Source organism: Doryrhamphus excisus, linkage group LG4 (genome assembly GCF_037039965.1).
Source record: "Doryrhamphus excisus strain RoL-2023G ecotype Guam linkage group LG4, RoL_Dexc_Guam_v1.1, whole genome shotgun sequence".
Classification (NCBI taxonomy): Eukaryota; Metazoa; Chordata; class Actinopteri; order Syngnathiformes; family Syngnathidae; genus Doryrhamphus; species Doryrhamphus excisus.
The window spans coordinates 11,614,315-11,633,593 of NC_136360.1; the positions used below are offsets into that span (position 1 = coordinate 11,614,315).

The 19,279-nt window shown below is 43.1% G+C and overlaps 4 protein-coding genes across 10 annotated transcripts; all 4 read right to left on the reverse strand.

The window, feature by feature from the left end:
• Positions 1-1,258: 1,258 nt before the first annotated feature.
• med8 (mediator complex subunit 8) lies at positions 1,259-3,750 on the reverse strand. Of its 2 annotated transcripts, none has more exons than XM_058073457.2 (7): positions 3,567-3,750; positions 2,497-2,612; positions 2,246-2,390; positions 2,027-2,167; positions 1,870-1,957; positions 1,542-1,775; positions 1,259-1,451 (listed from the first exon to the last, which is right to left on the reverse strand). In XM_058073457.2, exons 1-7 carry the CDS (start codon positions 3,570-3,572, stop codon positions 1,381-1,383), a joined length of 801 nt encoding a protein of 266 aa, XP_057929440.1. In that variant the 5' UTR covers positions 3,573-3,750; the 3' UTR covers positions 1,259-1,380. The 2 variants fall into 2 exon arrangements, with proteins under 2 accessions (XP_057929440.1, XP_057929438.1); XM_058073455.2 differs by having other exon boundaries at positions 1,533-1,775; positions 3,567-3,746.
• A 1,014-nt stretch (positions 3,751-4,764) lies between these two features.
• On the reverse strand, positions 4,765-9,262 carry aldh9a1a.1 (aldehyde dehydrogenase 9 family, member A1a, tandem duplicate 1). Its single transcript, XM_058073452.2, has 11 exons — positions 8,900-9,262; positions 8,541-8,686; positions 7,078-7,207; positions 6,583-6,717; positions 6,312-6,508; positions 6,077-6,217; positions 5,823-6,011; positions 5,671-5,758; positions 5,326-5,467; positions 5,137-5,249; positions 4,765-5,006 (listed from the first exon to the last, which is right to left on the reverse strand). The coding sequence occupies exons 1-11, from the start codon at positions 9,039-9,041 to the stop codon at positions 4,912-4,914; spliced, it is 1,518 nt and encodes a 505-aa protein (XP_057929435.2). The 5' UTR covers positions 9,042-9,262; the 3' UTR covers positions 4,765-4,911.
• Positions 9,263-9,364: 102 nt separating this feature from the next.
• On the reverse strand, positions 9,365-10,987 carry tmco1 (transmembrane and coiled-coil domains 1). Its single transcript, XM_058073458.2, has 7 exons — positions 10,784-10,987; positions 10,327-10,404; positions 10,192-10,251; positions 10,069-10,115; positions 9,923-9,990; positions 9,692-9,836; positions 9,365-9,622 (listed from the first exon to the last, which is right to left on the reverse strand). Exons 1-7 carry the CDS (start codon positions 10,851-10,853, stop codon positions 9,524-9,526), a joined length of 567 nt encoding a protein of 188 aa, XP_057929441.1. The 5' UTR covers positions 10,854-10,987; the 3' UTR covers positions 9,365-9,523.
• A 1,273-nt stretch (positions 10,988-12,260) lies between these two features.
• On the reverse strand, positions 12,261-18,477 carry LOC131129541 (protein SSUH2 homolog). 6 transcript variants are annotated; one of them, XM_078790164.1, is made up of 12 exons: positions 17,472-18,477; positions 17,330-17,394; positions 16,792-16,896; positions 15,573-15,604; positions 15,345-15,471; positions 15,211-15,271; positions 14,027-14,148; positions 13,865-13,944; positions 13,661-13,753; positions 13,473-13,578; positions 12,702-12,809; positions 12,261-12,576 (listed from the first exon to the last, which is right to left on the reverse strand). In XM_078790164.1, exons 3-12 carry the CDS (start codon positions 16,873-16,875, stop codon positions 12,436-12,438), a joined length of 954 nt encoding a protein of 317 aa, XP_078646290.1. In that variant the 5' UTR covers positions 16,876-16,896; positions 17,330-17,394; positions 17,472-18,477; the 3' UTR covers positions 12,261-12,435. The 6 variants fall into 6 exon arrangements, with proteins under 6 accessions (XP_078646290.1, XP_078646289.1, XP_078646288.1 ...); XM_078790163.1 differs by having other exon boundaries at positions 15,345-15,480; XM_078790162.1 differs by having other exon boundaries at positions 15,573-15,645.
• Between the last annotated feature and the right edge of the window lie 802 nt (positions 18,478-19,279).

Here is a 19,279-nt window from a genome sequence, read left to right on the forward strand (position 1 = left end):
ATTTTCATTGCTGCACTTTTATTACAAAAGTGGCAGCATATAGAAAACGTGTTTTTTTCATATCATGACTAGAGAAAAAAAAATATTGCATTTGTGTGCACTTTGTTAAACTGCCATTAAGATTTTTTAAAGCAGGAAATGGCTTTACGGCCTGATGACGTTTATTCTCGTCTGTAACATTCTCACAGTTAGTTAATTAGTTTATTGTTAAAGTGTACCATCGAAGTAAACACGACATTTACGTTGGCCAGCTAATTCTTATAATGTTAGCTTAGCTGTTAGCAACGGCGGCCTTGCTGCCCTCTCACTGCCTCGGTGTGCAGTTGTTAGCCGTCCACCTTCTTCAATCGATGGTAATGGTACTTGTAAAAATGTACTTTGCCGCAATGGATGTGATGATTTCGAGGAGTGGATCCGCAACTGATGATGTAAATCGCTAAAGCGAAGTCTGTGCGGAGCAGCGTGGTAATGCTAAAAGGGAACACAGCCTGACGTAGAAGTCTAGCATTTGGTCATTCATTCATTTTCTACCGCTTATTATGTGAATGATTTATAGTATGTTATGTTATATTTGAAGATGCTACTAATAGTGTAAGATCACTTACCTCGGTCAATTGTCAATTAGTAAATTATGACGCAAAGGTATGTGTTTTAAAGGGGGCGTGGTCAGCCACTGCATTTTTTTCTGCTTGCAGTTTGTTGACAAGTGTCAAGTTTGACAAGATGTCCTCCGCCCACGATAAGTGAATGATTCCAAAGTTTGCCATGCTGGTTTGTGTAAGATATATTTTCGTGTAGGAGTGTTTTTTGTCGCCTGAAGCGACTTCAAGGTTGTTAGCACTTTGGAATAGAGGAACACTTATCTCTGCGGAACATGAGACTTTTTGACGTGATGGTGATGCTGATGTCACTCTGCATCAACTTTTCCTGCCTACTCAAAGACACGCACACACACACGCTGTCGTTTATAGCACACATTCAGCCAAAATATTCTAAACACCTACTGCCAAATTAACTAGGACCAAATGAGGCACACCCTTAATATTAGGTACAGGCAAATGATTGTGCCCAAAACATTAGGTATATGTGTGGCCAAATTATTAGGTTTGCCCATAGCTTTAGATAAATCTGCAGACAAATGATCAGGCACACCTAAAATATTAAGTACACGTTATAGTTGTAATGCTCCCGAAGTTAAAATGTATACAATAGATGCTAAATGTTAGCGTTGATTAAAAAAAATCAAACCATGGCTATTATTACTGCTTTAATGGGGGGTCATGTTGACATGCTGCCATCTAGTGGATCACATGTGCAAGTGACAAGTGGCTGTTGGTGGTTGCCCAGGGAGACGATGTGAATTGACATGTGGGCAGAGACTCATCTGCTGTAGGGGTGCATGGAGGCTGAGGCCGACTTGATGTTGGTCTTGATGCTGCCTGGCATCTTTCCTGACATTCACAATGACACGAACACCATCAGCAAAATATGGAGTGAGAGGAGACAGGAAGTGAGAGCAGCATGGTCACTACCTGGCTGACCTTGCTGCTGCGGGGGCACAGGTCCCCCCAGTCCACCCTGCTGGCCCGCCCCACCACCACCGATTGTGACCTGCTGTAAGGTGGGCCCCCCACTCATCATGGGACCTTGACCTGGATGTCCCGGCGCCACGGGCCCGGGTGGCCGACATCTGGAGAGGCCCTTTCCAAAGGCGACAGCTCCAACCAGCTCGTTGGTGTCAGCTGGGCTGAAGGAGGCTTTGTTTTGTCTCATGGCTGAAAATGATGAATAAATGTGGTTATGTCATGAACATCTTTCCATGAAACGGTCATTGCACGATTCATGAAGTATCCCATTCAAGTCACCTACCTGTGCTTTCTGCATCTCTGTCGTCACGAGGGTTGCTCAGTTTCTCCAGCAAATTGGAACACAACTTATTCAGAGCCTGGATTTGTTTCTGAAAGGACAAAATTCCAATTTAGTCCGTCTGTCTCTGAGCAATGAGCCAACCGGAACTCCGGTTCACCTGCGCTGCTTCTGGGCCAATGCGAGCCGCCTCCACACTCAACTGCTTCTCTTGCTCCTCCACCTCGGGGTCAGGTTTGGTGCGAAGGTAGTCTGGAACAATCTCGTGGCTAAAGACGGGAACGCGCTGCTCAGTTAATTTCTGAAGGACCACAAACAAAAAAAAATTATAGTGGGAAACAGGCAGAACCCATGGCACCATCCCGCCAAAGATGCTCACTGCTAAATCGTCATCACGGTCCTGAGACAGCAGCAGTGGGATGATGACCTGGTTGCGAAACGACGGCGTCTTCTCGCTCTTGAGAAGTTTATTGATGGTGTTCAGCTGCCCTGAGAGGAGAGCAAAGTTGTCCAGAACTGACGGCCTGACAGACAAAAACAACCCAAAGTGAGGAATTGGATCCAAAAGGATGACAAATACATCAACATAGCTCAACATTTTGAAGCTTCCTGACGTCAATGTGTCCTTACCATGTCAGTCGCTCGTACTCCAGCTTGAGGATGAACGAGTGAAGCGCATTTTTCACATGTGCCACTTGCGTGATGAGTGACTCCAACGAAGCTTCCAGTTGTTTCTCTTCCCGCTGCTGCAGGACGATAATTCAATACATGACAAAGACTGTGTCTCAGTTGGCACTCTGACATACATAACTAGCATTTTCAGGGTGTTCACACTGAGTAGAGTACAGCAAATTACATGCAAGTCATTGGATGTTGGTGTGCGTGCACCAATGAACCCTATCGCCATCTTGTCTGTGTAGCGGAAAGGGAGGGAGTAACTTGAGTGATTTCAATTCAGAAGTAAAAAGGACAGAAGAAGAGGAAGCACGTAAATATTGCCATCATAATTTTTTGTAAGTCTGCAATGACAGTAATCAATTTGGGACAGCTCTACATTGGCAGAATGCACGCCCTCAGGAAGTAAGTACGCAGTGTACATAGTGTACACACTGAAGTGTACAGACGCAAGTATTTCATTTGAGACACAGCCTCGCTGTCACCGAGGAAGAAATAAATGGAGGACTACTTGCATAATAGTGGCTGCACACCAGAAGATGCAACATGCCCCCCCAGTGGCCGTTAAAAGTATAGTAAGAATACATTATGATCATCTATGTATCGCTCAATCAATCAATCACAATTTAGCTCGTGTCATGACATCTTTGCTGCTTTACTACTTTCAATCCATTTGATCATCTTGGGGAAAAGCTTTATTATTTGGGAATATTTGGACTGATTATGATTAAATGAAATGATCTCGCCCCACGTCATACATTGACTGAAGCTAAATTCTTCCGAGACAAGCAGATGTTATACCATGTTTAACCCTCCTCCATTTGACAATCACAATGTAAACAAACTCACATTTTCTTGATGCTGTATCACAGAAGCTAATGCTAACGTCTGCAAAACTGCCGTTTACTGCAAAGCACAATAAAGTAAGCACAATAAACACAATAAAGTCTAACTACAATCTCCTTAAACGCTAACGTTTGTCGCTTAAAAGTCAACACTGTTGGTTTATTTCAGCACGAACTTACCTGCATGTTGAAACAACAAGCTAACGTGACAAACAAAAGCAATGGTTGATGGAAACACTTCCGGTTCACTTCCTGTTTCAAAACAAGACACTTCAGGGGTCTACGGCGAAAGTGGCTCCACAAAGCCGAGCTTTGTGCTCAAGATGCAACTTGACAAAGCAGTCGACCCCTGCAAAAATATCTGCAGTCAGACTTAATTGGTCCCGCGACTAACTTTGTCAAGTCCGGTTCTTGCCTTTGTGGTGAGTGCGCGTTCGAATAGAGGGGACGTTTGACGTCATATTATTCTACTTCCGCTGAAATGTGACGCATCCCGGTCGGTATATTTTACCAAAAATATTATGGAGCGTTATAAAGGAAGTCCAAAAAGATTATTACTGCTAAAAGCAACACAATCGCCCGCTGGCATGCCAGCATGCAGCGTGTAAATGCGCAAGATAAAAATACTGATTATAATAAGAAATATACCCTATTATTCTTTCTATCAACGCTCATATTTGACATATTAACACGTATCAGTTTAAAAATAAATCCGCTGGAGCAACAACTTTCGGTTTTTGGTGTTATCATAGCTTCATGACATAGCTCGTTGTTACCACTAGGTAGCAATGTTTTGCATGTGACGTAGTTTCGTGAGTTTTTTTCCTTTTAGAATAAAACAAGTGTTTCAATGCGGTTGAGTCTTTATTTGTCCAGCAAATATTGTAATAAGGCTGAGTATTTATAAATGGATAATATAATCAGGGTCTTTTTATTGTTCATTTTTTCTCCACGTCTTTTTGGGAATGTCGTAGGTTCTAAATAAATGGTGACACCATCTCAGAATGAGGTACATAGTGGGGTAGTGGAATTTCAAGCTAAAAGCCTGGCCCCGACCAGGCTATGAGCTTAGCCCAGTGCTTCTCAAACAGGGTGGGAGGCAGGTAACTGTCAGGGGGATGCGAGAAGCTTTCATGTCAATGCAGACCTACCAACATGTACAAATTTAGAGTACTCAACATGGACTTTGACTCTTGAATACACTTGTATGCACGTCATTTTGTTGTATTTTCCGGGTTTCGGTTTCAAGTTCAGTCTGTACAGTACAGATAAATGAAGAAATATCTATTTCACTAGTATTTCAAATCAGGGGATCAGATCAGCAGATGACATAAAAACACCTTAACGATGTTGTCAGTGGACAAAAAGAACTCTACAGTCAGAAAAAAGACAAGAAAGGTTGTTTATTCCATTTTCTCTGAGCCAGATAGTTCTTGTTTTTCATAGTAACCGAGGATGACACCAAATTATTTTTTCTGAAAAAGGCGTGTATGGCGCTGATGTTTGTTCAAATAACAAAAGCCCCTCAGAAGAGGCTCTCAACGTCGCCCATTTCCACCACTACCGTCTTCAACTGAGAGTAGTACTCAATGGTCACCTGGCCATTCTCTCGGCCAAAACCTGGAAGAGCACAGAGAGGTCATCAGGATGGAGTGGGTGGAAATAAATACTCAGATGGGTTAAATTGCAAAGTTCTCTGCCACTGCTTTCGCAATCATATTGAGATCTTATTTTGAAAGGTTTTGCACACCTGACATCTTGTACCCTCCAAAGGGCACCTCCACTGGGCTGATGTTGTAGTTGTTGATGTAGCACGTTCCCGCCTCCAGCTTCTCGGCCACTCTGTGAGCTCGTGAGATGTCTCTGAAGGATAAACGACAGAAGTGAACTGCTGCCACCTGTTGGATGTCAGTAAACTTGTCTTTATTGTTGTGCTCACCGAGTGAAGACGCCAGAGGCCAGTCCAAAGGTGGTGTTGTTGGCCCGCTCCAGAACTTCGTCCTCAGTGTCGAAAGGCAGGACAGACATGACGGGTCCAAAGATCTCCTCCTTCACGCAGGTCATTTCGTCCCTGCAGTCATCTGAGGTAGCATGAAGACCAAACAAGAAAGAAGTGAAGACGAGCCATTAAAGAAGGCGACATGTGTTTTGGCTCAGAAGCTTAATGGGCTGATCATTAATGATGTAAGTAAAAAAGACAATAAGCTCTTAGGATGAGTCGTCTGTTCAGAGGGTGGCTGAACCTGACTTGAAAGTCCAAAAAATGTGTCCAATGTGTACTCACCGAGTACACAGGGCGACATGAAATAGCCTCCCTTTAGTTTGGGGTCACTGGGAACAAACATCTCTCCACCACAAAGCACTTTGGCGCCCTGAAAAAACAATAATTCTATCTTAGCATTAACATTAGCATAGCCACCACAACTAACAACTCACCTCCTTCTTTGCCTGACTGACAAAACCCAAAACCTTCTCTAGGTGGGGCTTGCTGATCAGCGCTCCCATGCGTGTTCCATCCAGCAGAGGGTCACCGACCGCGATGGCCTTGGTCCTCTTGACCACCTTCTCCAGGAACTGTGGCATAATGTCTCTCTGAACAAACACTCTGGTCCCGTTGCAGCAGACCTGTGTGAGGAGACAAGCTTGGCGAGGAACTCAGGGGCACAGCTGGGGATAAGAGAGACGTTCACCTCTCCCTGTGTGAGGAAGTTGGCCATGAGCGCTCCCTTCACAGCATTCTCCAGCTCGCAGTCTTTGAAGATGATGAGCGGGGACTTCCCGCCCAGCTCCAGAGTCACCTGCTTCACGCTCTTCGCTGACATTTCCATCACCTGCAAACGCACATCTCCACCATCAGCGCTGTGGTTCTGCGTGTTAATGATCTCATGGAGGACAGCTTTTTCAGCAAAATGTGCTTTTGCTTACCTTCTTTCCTGTGGGCACGCTGCCTGTAAAGGAGACCTTGGCGACCGTCGGGTGGTGGCACAGCAAAGTGCCGGTCTCTGCGCCACCTTGTACTACACAGAAGAGTCCGTCAGGAACGCCGGCCTCCTTATAGATCTCGGCTAGTACGACGGCAGTGATGGGGGTCATGGGCGAGGGTTTGAACACCATGGCGTTGCCTGATAACACCAAGGTCACGGGTCACTGAGAAGATTGTCGCCACAGTGGGAAAATTTGTTGTTAACAAACTCACCGCATGCCAGTGCAGGAGCGGACTTCCAGACTGCAATCTGAAAGGGATAGTTCCAGGCACCGATGCCCACGCACACACCCAGAGGTTCCCTTCTGGTGTATGCAAACGCTCCGCCGGGAAGCTGGATGTGCTGGCCTGCTGGGACACACCACTTATTTATGCTGTCAGGGAGCTGATGGTGGTGCAAAAAAAACCCAAATAACTCCACACCATAGGGGGCGCTGATTAGCATTTAGAGAAGGGGTGCGTGTCCAATTGTTTTCTACCCAGCAGTTTTCTTCCCTTACTGTTCCCCAAAATGAACCAAACTGTGCGTACAACTATGGCATGCCCCCCCACCTAAAACCAATCCAATAAGAAGTTATCTTTCAAGAAATAAAAACAGCCTGCCCCCTTATATCATCTATTATCTATTTAACAACCATGAGTAATGTTGATGACATGTTCTATGCGTCATAAGCTGTAAGGTTGCCTTCAAATAAGTGTGACAGCGACCTGCCAACGTTCCCGCCAAGCCTGCAAAATACTCGATGCACTGCCAGGAGACGTCGATGTCAACCAGAGCTTCAGTGATTGACTTCCCATTGTTGATCACCTCCAACTTTGCGATCTTCTCCCGCCGCTCCTGAACAGAACATTGACAAAGATGTCTTACACAGCAGGTGACCTCTCACCTGTGGTCAAAGTGTATATCACTAGACTCTTTTACTACAGGTGGTGTAGCCTAATCTAGTTTTTAAATACTTGTCTTTGAAGTAGGGTAGATGAGTATCAGGTCAAGCTGTGACCTGTGCCAGTAAAGGGTCAGTTAAAAGATGGTCAGGGCACAGTATTCTGTGTTGTGTTTCTTCTTATCTTTGCAGAGGTCATTGGGGGAGAACCAAAAGGCCAGGAAGGTCTTAGGTATTTACGGTTATTTACCCAGGAGGCAATGAGGATATTGGGGTGAAGGAGGAAGTATCTGGTCCGGGAACGGGATCCTGGTCCATCCCCCACACATACCCCAACTCCACCCCATCTAAGGAGATCTACAAAAAGCTCTGGGATGCAAGAATCGGGGCTGACTTTCCTTCTTATCGTCGGGAGGCTGCAGGCGGACATTGGAAGAGAAACTCAGCCCAGGATCCTGTGTTTTTGTGATTTTATTCTGTCTGACCAATTTTACAATACACAATGTTAACTTTTACTAGTGTGTGAGTTTTATTCCTTCTCATAAGTGGAGATTAACGAATACGCTTGGGGAGATGAAATTTACTTAAACAAGTGGTCTTAGAGGCCTCAATTAGGTTGCAGAGAATTTCTTCTCCAACAATGGGCATATCAATCCATCCATCCATTTTCTATGCCGTCTATCCTCACGGGGTATGCTGGAGGCTATACCAGCTAACTTTGGGCAAGAGGCGGGGTACACCCTGGACTGGTCGTCAGCCAATCACAAGGCAGATATAGACAAACATTCATACATAGCATGGCCAATTTAGAGTCACCAATTAACCTAACATGCATGTTTTTGGAATGTGGGAAAAAACTGAGTTCCCAGAGAATACCCAGACACGCACGAGGAGAACATGCAAACTCCACAGAGAGATGCCCGATGGAGATTTGAACCCAGGTCTTCCCGATCTCGTGACTGTGTGGCCACCATGTGGCCTCTCTTACATCAGTTCACTGTTTCTATTTATTTTATGGAATTCTTGGCTAGCCTGAAGGGTATGTTCATTGGACAATGGAGAGATGAACATAGAGGCCACTGGCCAATCAGAAGGCTCTAATCATCTGGACTCAGTATGGACAGTGTTGCAATGAGCTACAGCTACACGCCACCATTTTTCTCACGAACTATACGTACTTCTAAATGTGCTATTGACATGAAAATTGGACGTTGTCAGAGGCAAAGGAAGTGTGGTTGTGGTTGTTAATAAATAACATGTTTTACTGCTCGCTAGCCTACGTCTCACTCTGATAATGCGAGCAGCTTCCAGCATGATGCGCATTCTCTCCATGCCTGCCAGCTTGCTCCACTGCAGGTAGGCGGCCTGGGCGCTTCTCATGGCCTCATCAACTTCCTCCTTGCCACATTGGGTCATGTGACACAGCACGCGGCCTGCGCACACAGAACGTAATCAAAGCGTTCGTTTGTTTGTTTCAACCGAGAGGAGTAGGACGAGTTATGCAACATGTCCACATGATCCTCCCTGCCCCCGTTGAGTATGACCACCGATATGCAAATACCCCCGTTGAGTATGACCACCGACATGCAAACATTTGACGCCATACCACCAGTTATGACGTCATAACAGGTCACAGGTAAACATACCAGTGGCGGGCTCGTAGACGGCCTCGGAAAGTGCTCCTTGCTTTGCTGCCACACGTTTTCCACCCCAGAAATTGAGTGGGTCGTTGAGGACCACGGTGCCTGTGGAAGCGGCGGGCATAGTATCGAGTACGGACTGGGCCATGTTCTGAGCTAGAACTTAGTGTGACGATACAAGAGAAAAGTATCCGCTAGCTGGCCGAGGGAGGGGTTAGCCTCGTCTTTATACAGTAAACGCTTAGCTGACACGCCCCTTTTACCAAACAAAGCCACGCCCTGCTACAATCCAGTAGTCTTTGCTGGGAACGCAACACAATGATGTACCTTGTATTTTAGAAAAGCGCCTCATTCCAGTTTATACTGCTATTTGATTATCCCCAAGGAGACAGTGTACTTTCACAACGTAATATAACTATATTATTATTATTATAGTCTATTATGATAAACTGATAAAAATGATAAAAGTAATTAAAATTTCTCAATAAAACTTTATTTCTATGTAAGAAATGACACAGTGGGTCATTAATACTGGATAATGGATCAGATGGTTTGTGTGTCAATTAATGGTTAAAATAGAAAAAAAAAATTCCAATTGTTGTAGTGCAATGAAGTCACTCCTGAAGATGATTAGGAAAACTTGGCTGCCTGGGGAGGGGGTCCCAAGAAGCCGCCCGCCTGTTTGGTCGCAGCTCTGGAGGGGGCAAGGCCCAACATCTTCTGGATGTTCTGCACAGCAGATTCACTCAGTCATTCAACGCAGTAAGAAACAAAGTTACTGTGCATATGATCAGATACCTGTCTGATGGACATTGTGCAGAGGATGTAAAGAAAGATAAAAGAGCAGTCAGTGTAATCCTCTCCCAACAGGTTGCGATGCGAGAGTCCCTGAATGTAAGACAGCGGAACAAAAGGCAACTTGGCCACCACTCTTCCATCAAAACTGGAAAATAAAAAGTGGTGAGGTTGACAACATAAATAAAATGTCATATGGCACATTCAATACAGTCTAAGCTGCTGCGTGCTTACATGGAGTTGAACATGCCCATCAAAGCTGTGAAGCAGAAGCCGATGGCAAACATGGACTTCATTCGCACCTGGAAATAAACAGTGTTTATTGCTCCTATGACATTGAATCAATGACCTGATCAACTACCCAATCAATAGTTTCCCACCATAGACAAATCTCTGTTGTTGTTCTTCAGCTTCTCTTCTTGTCTCTCTGAAAAACATCAACATGTAATCATTTTATTTTGGCTGTATGTGACAATCATTGATATGTTTGAAAACAATCTTACCTATCTTCTTCTTTTGTTGGCGTCCTGCAGATTCTGTAATGGTTTCCTTTTTCTTCTCCACTACAGTAAAGATACATTACTAATAGAGGTGAACCAACACCATAAATATTAATACGTGCATCTTATGAATCGTACACTTCTTGCTTTGTTTTTCCACTTCAGCCTTGAGTCTCTTGTACTTCTCAGTGCGGTACACCAGCACCCAAGTGATTCCTGGACCATAGGAGAAAACGGCTTACACAAAATACTGAGCTACGTTTTTGACTGAATAATTCATTCCTGAAACTACTATTGTGTCTTTGGGAGAAGATGCTCAAGACCTGCATGTCTTTGGACATTTATTACACAGGAAATACTATTTTCCACAGCGTCAGTCAAAAAGGGATTAGCTGATATTCTAGCAGGCTCGCCCTGCTTGTTACTGACACAAATAAAATTATTTCACGTCCAACGATGATCACTTCCACATACAAACGTCAGTGAACGTTTTACAGCATTCCATGAAATCCTTAAAGGTCGTTAAATCATTAAAGTGCCGTATTATGGCAGAGTTTGAGTACAACTAGCGTCCGGTTAGCAGGACAAACCATACCTTCGGCTAGCAGGGCAGTACAAACGGAGATGAAAACGATTAGGATTGTGTCTGCAAACATGGTACTCATCTTTCTTACTCCTCCCTTGGCTATAGTTATTAATACAAAGTGTTGTTTTTAGTATAAGCTCAGAAGCTATCTAATGGCGTCACATTGAGGGGAAAGGCAGGGATGAAGGGGTCAGTGAAGTACTTCCGGTTTTATGTCGTTTTACGGCGGATGTAAACGTGTTAGTGCAACACTGCCCCCCGCCGGATGTGAATGAAATAATGGGCTATGTCATCAATAGGAGAGATGAATAATACTATACTACTAGGTTTAGTGGGCTTTAAAACTTTATCTCATGTTTTAATTATTGACTTGATGTCTTTTATGATGAGTGCCTCTAATGTCCGCAATTTCCTTTGTATTATAGCATTTATTTCTTGATCATACCTATAGTGCAGTTTGTAAGAACAAAAACATTACATTTGTCACATTTCCAGTCTCATATTTATTTACCTATTAAAACACCCAGGCGTACTGAACCAACGTGATGGTTGTTAAGTAACAGTTCTCCCTCTTTGGTTTTATTACTTAACTTCTGCCAATTGAAGCCAAGCATTACCATTTTCACATTTCTGTAACACTCAAAAAGTTCAAACCTTCACTTGAATTTTAACTTATATCGGTGAAAAACTGCTTTAATGGTTTATTGAGTACTAGATTTTAGAGAAACTGTTCTTACTGATTCAAGTGCCTTAGCAGAAGTACAATATATAAATGTCTTCATACCTTCTTGTAACTGGCGATTAACGAACATGTATGGGGAGGTGATATTGTCATAATTTACTTAAGTAGACCTTTTGGACTTATGGTGAGAAATTTCATCATGGACACAAGAAATAATTTGTGTATAATAACTAAGTGACTCGTGTATTTCACTCCTCTGATCAAGCCTCTCTGTCGTCCTGGCGTAGTGTCAATGTTCTGTAGTGTTTTTGTATCATTGTTAAACCATATTGCTCCTGCTGTTGTATTTTCCCATATATGTCTATGTATTTTCCTCCTCCTTCCTTCCTCCTTCCATAATGGCGCCCTACAGCTGCAACCTTTGTCCTGCATTTGACAGTGTATATCATTTAGACAACATTGTGGGTGTTGTCGGGGATAAAACTTGCAAACATACAGCACTTCAGTGTCACACAACTAGCAATCAAACACTGATGTAAATTTGGCAAGCCGAACGTATTCTGTATTGCACAGGAAGGCACTTTGTGTCCAATCATGACACAAAACACACAACACTTGGGTTCTCCTTTAGCCAATCAGGATGTGTAACATGATACAAGTGGCTGTAAAACAAAAGGCATTACAAAAATGGTGACACATGAGGTAGCGAGGGAACACTAAATAATAAACATTTGATATGACGTGTTTACCTTACAAATTAATTTTAGCCATAATTAAATAAAAAACCTGTGGAGTCCTGAAAGCACCATCTCTTTATTGAGCTGAGCCAAAAGATCTGTCTCCCTTAAAATAGCTGAAATTCACATCAATCGTGCCTTTCCATAAGACTCATAAACCGGCATATATTATTACCTACATAAAAAAACAAATGAAATGATTTCACAGCTGTAACACTCAGACAGGATGATGGCTTCTGCAGTTACATCAGGGTACAGCAGCTACCGGGGGGGTGGTTGTCTGCACAGACCTCCAGTTCAGTTCCAGAAACAAAGAGAATGTTTTTTTTCTCTTCCCATGAGTAGGTAACTTTGGTGACAGGGATCAGCTCAATAACTTGACGCTGAAGACAGAGAAGCAGCATAGGTGTGTTACCAAAAATACCATCAGACATTTCTTCCATTACAATGATAAAATGATGGTTTACCACATTAACTAAAGCTATAAATGCAGAGGGTGCACAATTACCTGTTGCAGAATGCGAGTCATCAGGGAGAAGTTGTACTGATGTTCACTGACTAAACGCTGAGAAGCATTTACCACGGCAGGGACTGGGAACCCCAATACTGGGTACACCTGGACAAAGCCATACAATATATTGTTGGGGTTTGGGCTTTTTAACACAACCTTTAAATATTGGATTGGAATTACCCTAGTTAACAGAAAATCACACTTGAAATCTAAATACATTTTTCAAGTTTCTCCTAATGTTTGTCTATATGTGCCCTGTGATTGGCTGGCGACCAGTCCAGGGTGTACCCCGCCTCTCGCCCGAAGACAACTGGGATAGGCTCCAGCACCCCCGCGACCCTCGTGAGGAAAAGCGGTAGAAAATGAATGAATGAATGAAGTTTCTCCTAATGTAGCATGTGAATGAAAAATAAGCACAGTAGAATGCAATATTGAACAGAATATTTTTGATTGGCTGGCGACCGCCTCTTGTCGAGACAGCTGGGATAGGCTCCAGCATACCCGCGACCCTAGAGGATAAGCGGTATAAAATGTAAATGAATGAATGCACTTTTCTCCTATTATTAGAGCTCTGTCGACATCAAGTAACACCCCTATACAACTTTACACTCCTATTGTTCTTTGTTTAAACCATACTGCTAATGTGCAGGCTACAGGATCACTGCAGGGACAGAGAAGACAGCTGCAAAGTTTCTCTTCCAAGTTTGGCCATTTTGTGCACAATGTGTAAATGAAATCATGCACCTATTGATAAAAAAAACATCTTACCAAGCACTGAGAGTCTCTAAAAAGCTCCATACCAGACACTTGGTGGAGGTTATGCACCTTAAGGCCACCGGGCTGTTCCACCACACAGTCATCACGGTTGTTTGTCCTGAAATAATATAGCTTGTTTCAATAATTGTTAAAATTTTAGTCAAGAGATCATGTTCTCGTGACAGTAAGTCAAATAGCACCATTTTACAGTCAGGTTGATGTAGACCAAAAGCTGCTGTCTTCCTTTGCATGTGGGACATTCCGTGAATCCTTGCCCCTGACAATGGCTGCAGCTGTGAAAATCACATAGCAAAGTGACTTACTCGGCCGGGAGTAGCATATGTTTAAACATTATTACGAAAATCTCAAAAATTAAATAAATGCGTGGAAGAGAAATGTCTTACTTTTTCATCCTCATGCAATCTCGAGTCCTGTCACAGTCGTTGCAAGGTTTTTGCCCCATTCCTTCACAAATATGGCAGCTCTGTTCATTAAAAGCTCTCCATTAGGAGAAGACACATTCTCTGTCTCAACGTGTTTGGAATTGACAAGCGATCATTATAAACCTTCAAAGATGAAGTGTAGGGAAGTCTGATGATCTGCTGGCCATCCACAAAATAAATGGGGGGTTCTGCAGCAATATCCCAGGGCCCCGGAGGTGGTTGAGTATATGCATCCACTGGTTGGCCTGTTGAAAAGAACATAACATGCTTGCTAACTTATTTTTTGACATGAAGTTGGATGACGGCTGCATGGTGGGCGAGTGGTTAGCGCACAGGCCACACAAAGTGATACGACAGCAGAGAAAACGCAGAGCGATTTGTGAGCGATCTGATTTATTCTTGTAGTTTTTCTCATATTGTTTTGAGAAGCCAAACTCTTTACTTAACTACCCCCAGCAACAAGCTGGAACTACTTTCCCCAGCACCGAAAACCGCAGCAACGCCTCCGTCCCTCCCAAAGGTTCAAGTGGCAAAGATGGAGGAAAGAAGGCATGATAAGAGTTTAACACAGCCGAGTGTAATCCTAATCAATAAACACCTCTCATTGCCTTTAAATGCGCAGGGCCCACTGGACTGCACATCAGAGGCCACGATGCGCGTCACCATGTAGACCACCTCTGTTCCTGACAGTCACTCTTTCAGGAACACTATGTACTACTAACTGACATTTAACAAAATTCTTATATTGTAGCTAGCACGCCTGTTTTATGATGACTTCATGGAATAAGACAAAAACACATTTCAAGGGAACAAAGCGGTCATGCTAATTTGAGTTGTTGAGTGTCTGCACGGCGTTGTGCATCGTGCATGTTACGGAACGAGTTTACCAAGTAACAAATCAAAAGAATGGCAAGCTGAAGAAAATCAAAACCTGCCTGTGAGGTTTTGGTGATGTGCCTGCACTTCACCACTGCGCAGGTTGCACTTCACCTGCACCGCTAACAGACCAGGTCAAAGCTGGCCATCATTCAGCACACCTTTGGTGTGCTTGTTTTGTCACGAAATGTTCACTGCGCCAAGCTAAATATGGACACTTCCCCCAGGTCCTCCGCAAAGCCCATCTTGGCGTATCCCTGTCTACCAAATTGTCTGCGCACAGTGGTGCGCAGGATGTAATTAACACGGTGTGGGGTGCGCTCTGCAACCCTGTGCCAACTTGCGCTGCGCAACAAAATTAGAGCCCAAAGTGAGTAACACGAGCAGTGATAATCTGACAGTGGCAGGGTAACACACTAACAGTGACATACCGTTGTATGGCTCGTGACTCCACTCCGTAGATCGCGACTCAGTGAAGGTTTCCAGGCGGTACTGGAAAAAAAAACGTCAACTGCATTCATAATTTTTATTTGTCTTGTACTGTCACATACATGTATGTACATACCCTATAGGTATTAAAAGCCTCCATGCTGATGATCACACCATTCTTTGGTACAAAATCGTAAGAACAGTTGCTAGAGGCCCACAGAGCAATGGCTTCCCGTGCCGTAGTCTCATTTATGAATGGAATCCTGCAAAAGCTGCAAATGAATGAGATCTGATGTCTACATTGTTGCAGCTGCAAGAGCACTGGGTTTACAATCATAGAGTATAGAAATGGTTTGAGCCTTACTTCCACTGCTGTTGGTAAGCTTCAGACTGGGGCTGAGGGGTGGGGTGCATGGGCAGCGAATTAGGCACAAATCCTCCAACAGCAGAAGTAAAAAGTTAAATGTAATTATTTCAAATTTCATGCATGGCTGTATGGTACAACAAATACTATAATTATAAATAACAGAAGTTGATGATCCATTTAATGAGATCCTATGGTCTTGAAACGGTAGTGCATCCTTTTTACTGGCGCTACTGTAAAATTTTGTGCCATTATATTGATGTCTAAAAAGTGACCAACTCAAATTGAAGACCGCTTTTTATTGTCCTCTTAAACACAGCCATTTTATTTAAATATTTGGTTAAGAGTAACAATGACACACACTTATACAGCCACAGACCATGACACTACCACCACCACGCTTGACTGTAGGACACTATTATCTGGATACACACAGCTATTTAGACAATAATGACTAAGAGTTTTATCGTGGGAAATACATTTCAAAACAGCCCTTCCGTTTAGCATACATTAGCATACATGTTTTAAGGCTGTAAATCTCTTCACAATACACTTTTCTCAGACAGGTATAACATGTTCTCACATTTTAAACTCTCAACTTTCACATTTTGTTTGAATTTTAATGATCAATCTACTAGATTGGACACAATAAGTGACTCATATTCATTACTCTGACCGTGCTTCTTCCTGGCACTGTTCGGCGCTAGCGTTTTTGTATCCTTGTTGAAGGATGCCCTTTGGCGGGGCATGAGAGAAAATAATTGACAACACCGCTCAATAAAAATATATTTAATGTTACACATATCGGTCTCCGTTGGTATCGGAATCGGAAATTGAGTTTGACAATATCATCGGCATAAAAGCTAATATGGAACATCCCTAATCATGATGTTGGCTAAATACCCATTCTGAACTAACCAGATTATGTTGTCAAGGTCAGAGTTGTTTAGATGTGATGCATTCCAAGATAACAGGTTAACTGGGTTTCTTCCTTCAGAAATGAGGGTATTCACCCCCAATTATGTAATATTACACATTGTGATATTGCGTTTTTGTTTATTATTGATGGTTTGTATAATCATATGATAGTGGTGGCATTAAGAGGTGGATTAAGTCAGTTAATTCCCTACTGAAAGACTAAGTATGACATACACTTGCCAAAAGCTCAAAGGCTGTGCTGATGCTTTGATTTACAGGCAGTTAAATATCCATATTGTACCTCCTCCCCCAACCACGGTGTTTCCAAAGATGGGCATATTGTCGAACATGTCGACTGGCGGAGCACTGGGGCCGGAAAACTCATGCACGGGTGGAGGCATCGGTGCTGAAACAAACCAGATGAACCCCTTCAGTAAAATGAAATCTATATTCCAGTGTAAACATGTACAATGTCTTCAGCACACAAAGGAGCAGCATGCAAAACGAGCTCTTCAAAGTGGTTAACCAATCCAAAAATAGATTAAAGGTTTGAGAAAGGTTAATCAGTGGTTCACCACAGCATAGGCCACCATCAGAGGCGTTTGTGACAATATGGACAATGTCTGAGTAGCTCTGTAATTACCATTTTGCGGTTGTGGTTGCCTTTGTGGTAAACCAATAGAAAAGTTGTACAAACTTTAGCCATGATGGTGGCCAATGCGTTGGAAAACCAGCCTATCCACTGCTTAACCGGTGGTAAACCGATTTATAAATTTGGTTGGGAAAGATGCAAGAGATAAGTTTATTTTCAAAAGAGTCCACAAAACTTTCACACATACCAGGAGAGCCCTCAGCTTCTGTTAGATACCCAGGATTGGTCACTCTGTATCTTGCTTTCTCCTGACTGGATGTAAAGGGGAACAAAGGTTAACATGAACATGAATAGACGACAATGCAGACAATACACCATACGTCACTCACTTAATAAAAGTCCAATAGTCTTCCATCTTGCTGAGAAACCACACAACAAACACAAACTTGAGTGCACTTGCGCTTTATACTTCATGACACTTCATGATGTAACTGAAAACAAAGCCATTACCCATTTGAGAACTCCATTATCAAATCTTACAGCAGCATGGGTGGAGGTGCCATGCGGCCCAGCGCAATTTCTCTTCAATGTCAGATTTTCTCAAAGTGCAAAACATCAGCTTTTTGATGCGCAGGCTCTTTAATGTGCACATTTTTTCTCTTAAAGCTGCACATGATTGGTCAAAATGTGTGTTGCTGTGTATGTCAACACTGTGGACCAAACCATTTCATGTTGTGAGCGGGTGGTCAGCCAATGTGGAAGTTTACTTTTGGTCAATGTGGTTATTTGACTGTTGACTAGCAAATACAGGGGGTTGGTTCAATTGTGATCTGACTGTACACTAGTACACGTTTAATCAGACAGCAAAACTATTACATTAAAGGTGAATTAATGTCGGACACGCTGTGCGTCCATGCGGAGCCTTCATGTTCAGCTTCTGAGCTCTATGGCACGAGTGGTGCTCCTGACAAAGTGTGTGCGACAATGAGTGCTCCTCCTCGGGCAAGTGAGGTTGCAGGAGCCTACTCTTTTGAGTTCATACATGGTAAGTCGGGGGTTGCTCATGACCTGCCCGTATCTCCCAAACACTTTTCAATTATCCCTACAAAGACTTGATTCATTTATTATCAACTCCTATACCTACTATTTTAGAAAGAGGGAGGGAGAGAAGGAGACCAGAGTACAGATGAGGAGGGAGAAAGAGAGGTGATGGTGGAGGTGCAGCAATTGAAGGATTCATGTAAAGTTCTCGATTTTCTTTCAGAAATAGTTGACACAAACACAAAATCAGTCAAATGGAAGCTGTCAGTCTTGCTTGGTTGTGCTTAAACACAATAGGAATGAACTATAATGTCATTGTGGTATAAATAGTTAAGAAAACAGCTGCAACAATGGCAATTACAGTGAAGAAAATAAGTATTTGAACACCCTGCTATTTTGCTATTTCTCCCACTTAGAAATCATGGAGGGGTCTGAAATTTTCATCGTAGGTGCATGTCCACTGTGAGAGAGATAAACTAAAAAGAAAAATCCAGAAATCACAATGCATGATTTTTTAACAATTTATTTGTGTGATACAGCTGCAAATAAGTATTTGAACACCTGTGTATCATCTAGAATTCTGACCCTGAAAGACCTGTTAGTCTGCCCATTAGAAGTCCACCTGCACTCCATGTATCATCCTGAATCAGATGCACCTGTTTGAGGTCGTTAGCTGCATAAAGACACCTGTCCACCCCATACAATCAGTAAGACTTTAACTTGTAACATGGCGAAGACCAAAGAGCTGTCCAAAGACACCAGAGACAAAATTGTACACCTCCACAAGGCTGGAAAGGGCTACGGAGCAATTACCAAGCAGCTTGGTGAAAAAAGGTCCACTGTTGGAGCTATCATTAGAAAATGGAAGAAGCTAAACATGACGGTCAATCTCAATCGGAGTGGAGCCCCATGCAAGATATCACCTCGTGGGGTCTCAATGATTCTAAGAAAGGTGAGGAATCAGCCCAGAACTACACGACAGGACTTGGTCAATGACCCGAAAAGAGCTGGGACCACCGTTTCCAAGGTTACTGTAGGTAATACACTAAGACGTCATGATGTGAAATCATGCATGGCACGAAAGGTTCCCCTGCTTAAACCAGCACATGTCAAGGCCCGTCTTAAGTTTGCATATGACCATTTGGATGATACAGAG